General features: G+C 39.3%; 1 protein-coding gene across 2 annotated transcripts in view; it reads left to right on the forward strand.

Annotated features, from left to right (window-relative positions):
- Positions 1–11,103, forward strand: part of LOC102017883 (zinc finger protein 75D) — a 12,081-nt gene extending 978 nt beyond the window's left edge. For both annotated transcript variants that reach the window (XM_005404607.2, XM_013504455.1), the window contains 5 exons: positions 1,003–1,535; positions 2,759–2,951; positions 3,754–3,845; positions 4,163–4,289; positions 10,189–11,103. In XM_005404607.2, the coding sequence (XP_005404664.1) occupies positions 1,065–1,535; positions 2,759–2,951; positions 3,754–3,845; positions 4,163–4,289; positions 10,189–10,895 (1,590 nt within the window). In that variant the 5' untranslated portion in view covers positions 1,003–1,064 and the 3' untranslated portion in view covers positions 10,896–11,103. The remainder of the gene's footprint in view (positions 1–1,002; positions 1,536–2,758; positions 2,952–3,753; positions 3,846–4,162; positions 4,290–10,188) is intronic.
- Positions 11,104–11,310: the final 207 nt, after the last annotated feature.

Genomic DNA, 11,310 nt, shown 5'->3' on the forward strand with positions numbered 1-11,310 from the left:
GTCTATGAGAACCTTCATCATCACCATCTCTTTTTTCTTAAGAAACTGACATTGGGATTTATTGTAAACAAAGGCCAGTAGTAAGTCTTTCCAGTTAACGTAAACAAAGTATTTAACGTGCAGGTACAAATCCGTACAGTGCCGCTTAGCAGTCTTCCTAAAGACGTGCACCTACCTTCAAATGCTGAAGGTCTTGTTTGTTAGTGGGAGGAAATTTGCTGAGAGCACTACTGGCATTTTTTTCCTTAGTTATGTCTCTGACCTTGCTGTCCCAGTTTTCCTACCAGTATTAATAAAATGGAAATAAGAATATCAGATGCCTTTAATCTTCACAAGACGTGAAGAGACAGAAGTTATTTTTCTACTGGATAAAGGCAAAAGACATGGAGATCTGTTAAAATTTAGAGAAATTAAAGTTTTCCCTATTTGTGAAGGTCACATAGGAAACACATAGATTAAGTACTGTGAACTGTCAAACCTTCTTTTTGCCAGTGGATACCTATTTTCCCTCTAACTTTTCCTAAACTGTAAAGAAAAAAAGGTGGCTGAGGGGATATAGGGCAAAATTTGACATTTGTCTTTTATGAGTTGTGCTTTGTTTCCAAGTTGAGTAACAAAGAATAGGAGAGGAACACAGCTCTTTATTTTATTTTTAAAATATGTATTTATTTATTTATTCTTGGTTTTTTGAGACAGGGCCTTGCTATGCAGGTCATACTGGAATTGAAGTCACTATATAGCCCAGGCTGGTCTTATGGTGATCCTCCTGCCTCAGCCTCCTGAATGCTGGCACTTCATTTTATGTTTTTCTTTCTTTGGTACCGGGAATCAAACTCAGGACCTTGAGCTTGCCAAACAGGCACTTGTGCCACTGAGCTATATCCCCAGCCCTGCCAGTTAATTTTAAAGGCAGGAGAAGCAAGCAGGAACTTTTCATTTCATTTAATAGGTGCCATGTGACTTTCTCCTTGACGTATACCTTTTTTTTCTCCTCTCCTCTAGTGCTCTTGAAAAGAAGATAAATTCACTGGTTTTGCAGCAAACCGAATGGGGCTTCAGTTGTCATGGGTGTAACCAGTGAGGTGTCAGTGTCACACTCCGGAGTAAAACTGTTGCTAGACAAAATGATGCCCAGTGAGTTGAAGCAGGATGCATGTTCAAATCCCCATGTCGGGGCTGCTTGGGAGACCACAGGATCTGAGAAAGAGAGCTCCAGTCATACTCAGCAGTGCAGCCCGCAAATAAAACGTCTTTGTCCTGAGAGTGCTCGCAAGCACTTCCGGAGCTTCTGTTGGCGTGAAGCAGCTGGACTGCTCGAAGCTCTCAGTCAACTTCAAGAATTATGCCATCAGTGGCTGAGGCCAGACATCCACTCAAAAGAGCAGATCTTGGAACTGCTGGTGCTTGAGCAGTTCCTGACCATTCTGCCCAGGGAAATCCAGGACTGGGTGCAGAAACATCATCCGGAGAACATCAGACAGGCTGTGGTCCTGGTAGAATGCTTGCAGAGAGAATCAGATGGAACAAAGAATGAGGTGAGAAGAAAGATTCCTTGTCGGGTACGAACCGTGAAGCAGGGCAGGGGTACAAATCTCTAGGTGGGAGCTTATCCGGGGATGAGATGGATTAATTCACATTTCTCTTATTCTGCTAAGGGATCCAGGCAGGATCTGACATCACAGTCATGCAGCAAATATTCCACAAGTTGCAGAATTGCTGGTGGAATCTTTCCTGGCCTTAGAGGAAAAAAAATGCATTTTCCCGTCTTTAGGGCCAGGATGATTGACCTTGGTAGGCTTTGTCTGGCATGGATGAGGAGATAAGACCTGAGATCTTAGGAACAGAACTAAAAGACAAGAAAGAGTTGGAAAATGGGAAAAATTCTCAAAAACTGGGCAGCATTTACAGAGGAAAGTGAGTGTAGCAAACAGAAGAAAAAATCCAACACCTCTGGGTAGACTGCACAGGAAGGGAAAAAATGCAAAGCAAAAGGGGAAATGGTGATTTGCACAGAAGAAAAGACCTACAGACCAGTGGAGGGGATCAGGATGCTGGCGGGCTTTTGTCCTCTGTATCAGGAGCACAGGCCTGTGAGCTTGGAGAAAGAGCCCTCCCATAGAGGCAGCACCTGTCCTTGGCATTGCTAGTGACTGGGGAACCAAGGTAGGCCCTTAGGAGATAGTCGCACCCTATGTTTCCGTGGGAGCCCACCTTGCACCTTGAAGATAAGGCAGAGCATATTTATGGTGTCTCACTGCAACCAAGTCATGGGGAGAAAGACTGGAGCCCATCTCTTCCCGTGTTTCTCACTCCATTCCATTGTCTTTCCCATAACATCCTTCTTCTTCTATAGGAAGGATGAAACATCTGACCAACAGGGAAACAAATTTAATTCCCTATCTTTTAGAGAAAATGCAAAGATAGAAATCCACTAAGGCATGGACCCAAGTTAAAAGAAAGTAAGCTGACAGAAGCAGTGTGAGAATAGATGACCTTCAAAAAAAGCTGCTAGTGGCTTGAACAGTGGCTGCATACACAGCGGTGGGAGGCTATTGGGTTGGGGAGGTTGGAAGTAGTCATAGCGTTTTTCTTTTAATTTTAGTTTTCCCATACACTATGTATAGTTCTTATGAGAACATAGTGACACAATATCTCATTGTTCTCTTTGTTACTTCCCCAATCTGGGCCCTATTCCCTCTGCCACCTCCCCTAAACTAAAAGTAAGGACTGTGCTAATGAGGATGGGGATTCTTTCCAGGTCGCAGCCCATGAGCTGGGAAAGCTGGCAGTGCTCTTGCGAGGAACAGCAGTGTCTCCAGGCCTCACATGGAAGCCAGCAGAACCCCAAGTAAAGGGTTTGTTCCAGAGAGAATGGTGGCATGCATACCACCTACTACAAGACCTGCTGGGCTGGCACACGTCCAAAGAAATCCAGGCTGTATATAAAAGAGGTGAGAAGCTTCATCATAATTCTCTTAGAAGGTGTGATAGCGATTGGTTTAGCTAGAATGGTGTACAGTGATGGCGAGCCTTCTAGAGCTTTGAGTGATAACCAGCAGCCTGCTGTGGCACGTGTGAGATTTTCACCACTACTATAGGAGAGTTTCAGGCTCCCTGGCATGCCGGCCATTATGTTTGCCAGGTGGGAGTGTAGCAGGTGGCCCATGATTGGAGTTGGTCTAAGTTGCAAGAATGACTTACAGCAATCCAAGTGCCAGAACCCTTAGATTCACTCCAGTCTTTGCTTCTTAGAAATTTGAGAGGAAAGAAAATGGAACATGGACAGGAGGGACTGCCACACCTTTGTAGGTGACATGGGAATTCAGATCAGGAATGTGCTGTGAAATGGTAGAATGTAAAGAACATTAGGTACCAGGAAAAAAAGCACGACAGGACAAAAACCTGTATTTCTTCCTGTATACCAGAGGACCTGAGTCCTTCGTTTTCAAACATCAGTTGTTCCCCAGCTTAATGAAAAACTTATTTGATGAAATTTCATCTATTTTATAGATTTTCTCTTATTGACTTATCTCACGAAATCTGGAGAAATTATAACCTGGGGAACTGGCTCAAGGCGTGGTGGATATATGCTTCTTATTTCCCATGAGAGGACCACTTCCAGAAGCCATACACATGTTTGTCCCAGTGACCCATCTTTCCCAAAGGTGTCCTGACATTCTGTATTTTAGAATTCAGATTAGGATGTTCATGAACAGAAAAGAGAAATTTTCTTTGGCTCCTTTTCACCTACAGCTATGCACACTCCACAGATTGTAGGCCTTTCTGGGGAGAAAAGCATCAGAGACCAGAAGATGGCATCTAAGTTCATGTTGCCTGAGTCCCAGGTGAGCTGTACTTTTTAGCTTTTCTGGGTGGCCATGTTTCTGCTTTTCCCTGCTGCCTGTCACTTGTTCTTCCCCACAGGTGTTCCACAGTGTGTTAGCTCCAAACATTCTCCGGGAAACTGGTGAATGGGAATTAGGTTCCTCCCAGGGTCTTTACTGGTCTGCTTGGTTCCTTCCTGTGTGCCTTCTCACTTTCCCCCACTCAATCTTGTACTGTTAATTTCTTCAGTATCCGTCCTCCCAGGTAATTCAGAGATGGGTGATTAGAAATCTTGCAGAGTGGCAGGTACTGAACTACAGCTCATTCCCCTCTTTAGAGTCTGCTGACATTTGAAGATGTGGCCGTGTATTTTTCTGAAGAAGAATGGCAGTTATTGGACCCTGCTCAGAAGACCCTCTACAGTGATGTAATGTGGGAAACATATGAGGCCGCCTCCTTTCTAGGTAAAGATTTTTCCTCCTCTCTGTGTACAAGTTGAGGAATAGGCTATATCCTCAGGTTATGGAAATTTTACCCCTGTGTTCCAGCATCTGGTTGTTCTCAACCTGATAATATGGGGGAAATGAAAGCTGTATCCAGATCCTTTTTAATGAATATATGTGTGTCACTTCCTTATTCTAAATAGAATTATTGATCTGTCATACTCTGGCTCTAACCTGGCAAACCCGCTTTTGCCTTAGCTTTCCCATCTTGGTTCAGGGTACTGACATTCACTCAACTCAGGCCAGAATCATCAATCACCCCACACTACCGTCTTTCTGTAGTACCTCACAGCTGATCTATCAGCAGATCTTCTTCATGCTGTGTTCACAACATCCCAAATCCAGCCATGTCGCCGCCCCTTTCAATTTAACTGTCCTAGTCTAAGCCACCCTCATGTCTAATCAGTCTGTCTTCACTAACCCTGGATTCCCATTGCACATATCATTCGTGCCTATCTTCCCTGGGCTCCCCCAGCTTCCTCAGTGCATATCCACCCTAGTGCGCAACAGAGTATAAAGAAATGATTGGATCCAAGATTTTGCCCCATTGAAGATTTGGAAATTTAAAAAGTATGAGTCTCTTCTTCTTCCTGAAAATAATAGCAAACTGAGGCGGCAGTTCATGACTTCAAAATTTTATTCCGCAAGCATGATTGATGCATTTTAAAATTAAAGTGATCTATTTGTCCCAGGGAAAAGGACCATAAATTCAAAGTCTCCAAGAATTCAAGGGCAGTGTTAGAGATTTCCTATAGGCAAATATATACATGAGAAAAGGAGAAACGTTCTTTGATAGGAACCTTTACTTTAAGATTCTGTTCCTGTATATTTATTTATTCAAGTTTTTTTATGACAGGGTCCTGCTATGTGTTCCTGTATTTTTAATTAATGTTACGTACTGAGATCATTTTTGATTCACATACAAATTTAAAATGTAATGTACTGGCTGGGCATAGTGGTACACACCTGTAATCCTAGCACTCAGGAGGCTGAAGCATAAGGATTGCTACAAGTTCGAGGCCAGCCTGGGCTAAAAAGTGAGTTCAAGTCCAACCTGAACTGCATATCAGAACCCTATCTCAAAATAAAAAACACCAAAAAATGTAGTATACAGAGAATCCATCCACTCACACCCAGTTTCTTGTAGGAACTTTTGCAAAAGTACTATATTACAGCAAGATACTCATACTGATATAACCTTCACATCTTATTCACATTTCTCCAGTTTTACTTGAATTAATTGGAGGGTATGTTTGTGTGTATATTTGTTCTATATGCTTTCATCACCTGTGTAGATTTGTACAATTGCCACTACCGTCAAAATCCTGAACATTTCCATTACCATATGGATCTCTGAGTTGCCCTTTTATAATCACAACTATTTCCCTCTCGCAAACCCATCAATCTGATTACATTTCTAAAATTTTGCTATTTGAAAAGTTTTATATGGATGAAAGTATAAGATATGTAGCTGCTTTGGATTAGCTTTTTAAAATTTTGTATAATTCTCTGTAAATTCATCGAAGTTGTTGCATATATCAATACCTCATATCTTTCCAATTGCTGAGTAGCATTCCCTATCACTGTTGACGCTTTACCCACTGAAAGATATCTTTGCTGCCTTCTTCTCTTGGCTATTTGAATACAGCTTCTAAGAATATTCATGTCCACGTTTTTCTGTTTGGTTTTCATTTCTCTGGGATAAATATTTCAAGGGTACAATTACTGGCTCATAAGATAATTACATGTTTAATGTATAGGAAACTGTCTGTTTTGTGTATGGCTGTAGCATTGTACATTCCCTCTCACAATGAACGAGCAATTCATTTTTTCTAAATCTGTGCCTGTGTTTAGTATTGGTAATTTTTATATTTTAGCCATTCTGATAGGTGCGTTGTGATATCCCATTATGTTTTTTATTTGCATTTCCTTAATGGCTAAAGATATTTTAAATCTTCATGACCTTGTTTGCCATCTCTGTATCCTCTTCAGTGAAATGTCTTTTGCCCACATTTTAACTGGATTTTTTAACTACTGAGTGTGAGTATTCTTTGTATTCTAGAATACTTTGTCAGTTGTATGGTTTGCTGTCAGTTTCTTCTAGTCTCTTTATTGTCTTGCTATGGGTTTCCATAGAGTAATGTTTTCATTTTGATGAGAAGCAATTGTCTTTTCTATTACACGTTGTGCTTTTGGTGTCAGGTCTAGAACACTGATTAGCTTTGCCTCAGATCCCTATAGTTTTCTTCTAAAACTTATCATTTTATGTTTTACATTTAAGTCCACGATCCATTTTGAGTTTATTTCATATAAGGTGTGAAGTTTAGGTTGAGACTCTTTTTGCCTGTGGAAGTCCAATTGCTTGAAGGTTATTCGGCATTTGTTGAATTGCTCCATTGAGGTGCTTTTGTGGTTTTTGTGGAGCATAAGCTGGGAAGAGTATTTCTAAACTACTCCATTGAACTATGTGTCTCCTTCTCTGAATATTGCACTCTTGATTATTGTAATTGTATAGGAAACCTTAGTATCTTTTGGGCAGAGTGATTCCCCCTCCACACTTTATTCCCCTTTGTCAAGATCTTTTTAGCTGTTTTCAGCCCTGTGCCTTTCCTCGTAAATTTCAGAGAAAGTTTATCTAAGTCTAAAATAAATTTTGTTGAGATTTTGCCAGAAATTACATTAAACCTATACACAGTAATTTGAAGATTGATGCTTAATTACTTTTCTTCTTTGATTTCATTCATTACCTTTTTGTAATTTTCAGTGTATTTATACTCTTCATTTTTAAAGTATATGCCTAAGCTTTTCATTATCATTGGAATAATTGTAAAGGTACTATTTTTAATTTTTTCTGCATGTTTATTGTGTTTTATACAGGAATGCCATGGATCTTGTATCTTGTGACTATCCTGAATTCACTTATAAGTTCTAAGTATTTTTTTACTTATACATTTCATGGGATTTTCTACATAGGCAATTGAGAAATCTAGAATGCTTTTTTTTTATAGCTTTATTACACTAGTCTGACTTCTAGTACTGTACTGAATTAAAGTGATAAGAGAAGACATGCTTGCCTTATTCTCAGTTTTACATGAACACATTCAGTCTTTCATCATTATAGTACTGGGCTTTTTGTTGATATTCTTTATCAAGTTGATATAATTCCTAACTTTATGAGGGTTTTTTTTTTATCATGAATCGATGTGGGACTTTGTGAAATAATTTTTCCATGTCAGTTGATAGCAGCATATCATGTTTTTTCTTTAGTTTACTAAAATGATGGATTGCATTTATTTTCAAGTGCTGAACAAGCCTTGTATGCCTGTAATAAATTCTAATTTATCATGGTATATAATTTAGTTGCATTAAGTTAATTAATATTTTGTTAACCATTTTTTTGAGACAAGATCTCACTATGTTGTGCAGGCTGGTCTTGAACTCACTATGTATCCTAGACTGGCCTCAAATTCACAGCAGTCCTCCTGCCTCAGCCTCCTGAGTGCTAGAATTAGAAGCGTACAACATCACACCTATGTTGACAAATTTTATATTTCAGTTTGTCGGAGATGTTAGCCTATAACTTTGTCTTTTAGTACTCTTTGTGTGGTTTTGCTGTCAGCATAATACTAGTCCTAAAAACGAGTTGAGTGATATTTCCTCCTTTTTTCTGGAAGAGATTATAAACAATTGTTAATTCTTTACATATTTGTTAGACTCCTGCAGTGACACCATTTGGACCTGGAGTGTTTTTTTCAGGCTGAGTTATAAAATTATGAATTATTTTAATGGTGTTAGTGTTCTTCAGGTTATCTGTTTCATACTGGTTGCATTCTGGTAGTTTTCAAGGAATTGGTCCATTTTTACTCACTGTTTAAATTCATGAACAAAAAGTTCAGAGTACCATGGTATTTTGGTTTACGAATTTCATTTATTGTTTTATTTTGGGGAAGGTGTCTGTGGTCATGTTTGTCACCCAGTGCAGAATTTGCGAATGGAAGCAAAATTTTGACAAATGCTTTTGTTTGTAAACAGAGTCACCTGCAAACAGAAGCATTCGAGAACCGAGTTATTACTGTACTCACTTATTTTAATTGCTGCAGAGTATGTAATAATACACACCTCTCCCTTCCTCTGCATCTTCCTTTCTGGTGTGCATCCTTCTTTTTTTTTTTTTTTTTTTGGTTTTTTTCTCCGGTACCGGGAACCGAACTCATGACCTTGCGCTTGCCAGGCAGGCGCTTTGCCGCTGAGCTAAATCCCCAGCCCCTTTTTGATTGTTTGTTTGTTTGTTTTTTTTTGGGGGGGGGTGCATCCTTCTTTATGATGAGGCTTGTACTGTTTAGCCCAGATGGGCTTGAACTCGTGATTCTCCTGATTCAGCTTCTCTAGTAGCTGAGACTTTTGGCTGTTACATTCTTGACAATGATGTTCTATATCATTATTTTTGTTAGTCTGCATAAAGGTTTAGCTGTTTCATTAGTTTTTTTAACCAGAAGCTTTTTTTTTTTACTGCAATTTCTGCTCTTGTTCTTGTTGTTTCCCCTTTTAAGCCTGCTTTGCATTTATTCTCCTCTTTGTATAGTTTCTTGAGGTAGGAACTCAGATGATTAAATTGAGACCTTTCCTTTTTTTTCTATTGTAAGCACTTCGGACTACAGATTTTCCTCTGATCACACTCTTTAGTTGCCATTTATATATTTTCTTACACTTTCATTTCATTCCACTCTATTTTAAATTTTCCTTCTAGACTGTCTTTGAACTGTGGATTATCTAGAAATTGGTTGTTTTATTTCCACATGTATTCAGATTTTCCTTTTTTTGTTTTTCATTTTTAGTTTGATTACATTTTCTGTCTGAATTGCATTTCACAATGAAGTTGTGATTTTCTTCATTCTTCATCTGATGAATGATTTTTTTTACTGCTTCCTGATTCTTGTGTATATTATAAAAGTCTCGGTCCTATTAAATATTTTATTTTAAATGTTTAAATTAAACATTTACTGATACAACCTAAATGTTGGCGTGCAAGGTCTTTTGACTTTCGTCGAATATGCTTCCAATGACATTTCTAATTTTCAGAGCCTTTATGATATTAACTTTGGTTTATATGGTACTGGTGCTGAGACTCGTATGGGTCCCAACTGGTTTTACTTGAAGCTGTGGAAGGCGTTTCCCATGACCAGGGGATCTCTCAGAGGGGAAAAGGAATTGAGACCCACACAGATGAAGAGGCTTCCTAAGCCAGGTCCCTTATGTCTGGTTCACTCTTACTGGATATTCTCCTTCACTTTGGGATCTTTCATTCAAGAAAGGAAAGCTCAGGTCTATGATATTAAAGAGGCTTCTTTTGAATTTTCGTTCATTTGGCTGGTTTCTTGCCAGTTCTGCTTGTATATCTTGATATGTTGCAACTCGGGTTAGGGAAAATCTCTAGCCCAGTACGGAAGGTAAAAATCTCTCTTGGCTGCACACTGTGGATAGATTCCAGGCTGATCCCCTTTGCCAGTTGTATCTGGATTGCATGATATTGTCATAAGGTTTCCAAGTCAGGGCTGGGAAAGGAATTAGAATCCCTGTATCTGCATTACCTTCTTATGCTGGATGTTGGGGACTAAAACAGTCTACTATGTTATTCTTCCATTCTGGGGACCCCAAACTAGTTTGCTTCTTCCCGCTTTTTAGAATGCTCTTTGGGTTATTTCTTTCATTATTTAATGGGTTTGTTGTTGTGCCTAGCAGCGAGGATCAGGGAGAGATAGATTTCTGCCATTTTCTCAGACTAAACCATTGTTGATTTTTCTCTCCATTCATGTAGCTTTATGCTATTGGAAACATATTTGATTCTTCTATTTGTTCACAGGGTTAAAGCTCAAGAATGACACCAGAAATGATCAGTCTAAATCTACTTCTGCATCAGAAATACAAGCACCAGAATGCCAAGTATCAAAGAAGACCAGAATGAAGGTTGTCCAGAAAAGAGCAGCCAAAGAGAATCACAGTGATACTTGCAGGGTAGAGAAGCAGGGTCAGGGTTTTCCAAGGAAGAAGAGAAAGAAACTTTCAACTTGTAAGCAAAAGCTTCCAGAGCTTAGCGATCATCACAGGAAAGGTCACACAGGGGAGAAACCTTTTAAGTGTCAAGAATGTGAGAAAAGCTTCAGAGTTAGGTCTGGCCTTATTAAGCATCAGAGAGTTCACACTGAAGAGAAGCCCTATAAGTGTCAACAGTGTGAAAGGAGGTTTAGATGGAGTTCAGATCTTAATAAGCACTTCATGGCACATCAAGGAATAAAACCATATACATGTTCATGGTGTGGGAAAAGCTTTGGTCATAACACAAATCTACACACACACCAAAGAATTCACACAGGAGAGAAGCCTTTTAAGTGTGATGAATGTGGAAAAAGATTTATTCAGAACTCTCACCTTATTAAACACCAGAGAACCCACACAGGTGAGCAGCCTTTTACCTGTGGCATGTGCAAAAGAAACTTTAGCAGACGGTCCAGCCTTATTAGACACCAGAAGGTGCATAGAAGGGAAGCATGTCCAGTCTCTCCAGTCTGAGGAGGGTCACGTATAGAATAACAGAAGTGACGAAAGATTATACAATTGTGATGTGCCCAATGACAGGAATCTGTTACCAACAGGAAGTTTATGTCCTATGTCACAGAAATGAACCTAACTTGTCTCTTACTCAGCATTGTGTCTTCAGTCCTTAGCATAAGACTGATACTTTATAAGTTCTTTATAAATAAAAGGATACAAATGTAAATATAGCTCTTCATTTATATGTATTCATCTAGTTACTCAAAGCTTCACTCTCAGTAATATAAGTTCTTCAGGTATTAGGTGTTGAGTAAGTGTATGATGGCCATGAATTTTACTCTCCTTCTTCATTTTTTTCCTCAGGTGAGATAGAAAATAAAAATGTATCAGGTCATCTAAAGAGAGACTAGAAAGAATTACTAAGATTGGAACA

This window comes from Chinchilla lanigera, unplaced genomic scaffold, assembly GCF_000276665.1.
Source record: "Chinchilla lanigera isolate Chin_1 unplaced genomic scaffold, ChiLan1.0 scaffold00088, whole genome shotgun sequence".
In the NCBI taxonomy this organism is placed as follows: Eukaryota; Metazoa; Chordata; class Mammalia; order Rodentia; family Chinchillidae; genus Chinchilla; species Chinchilla lanigera.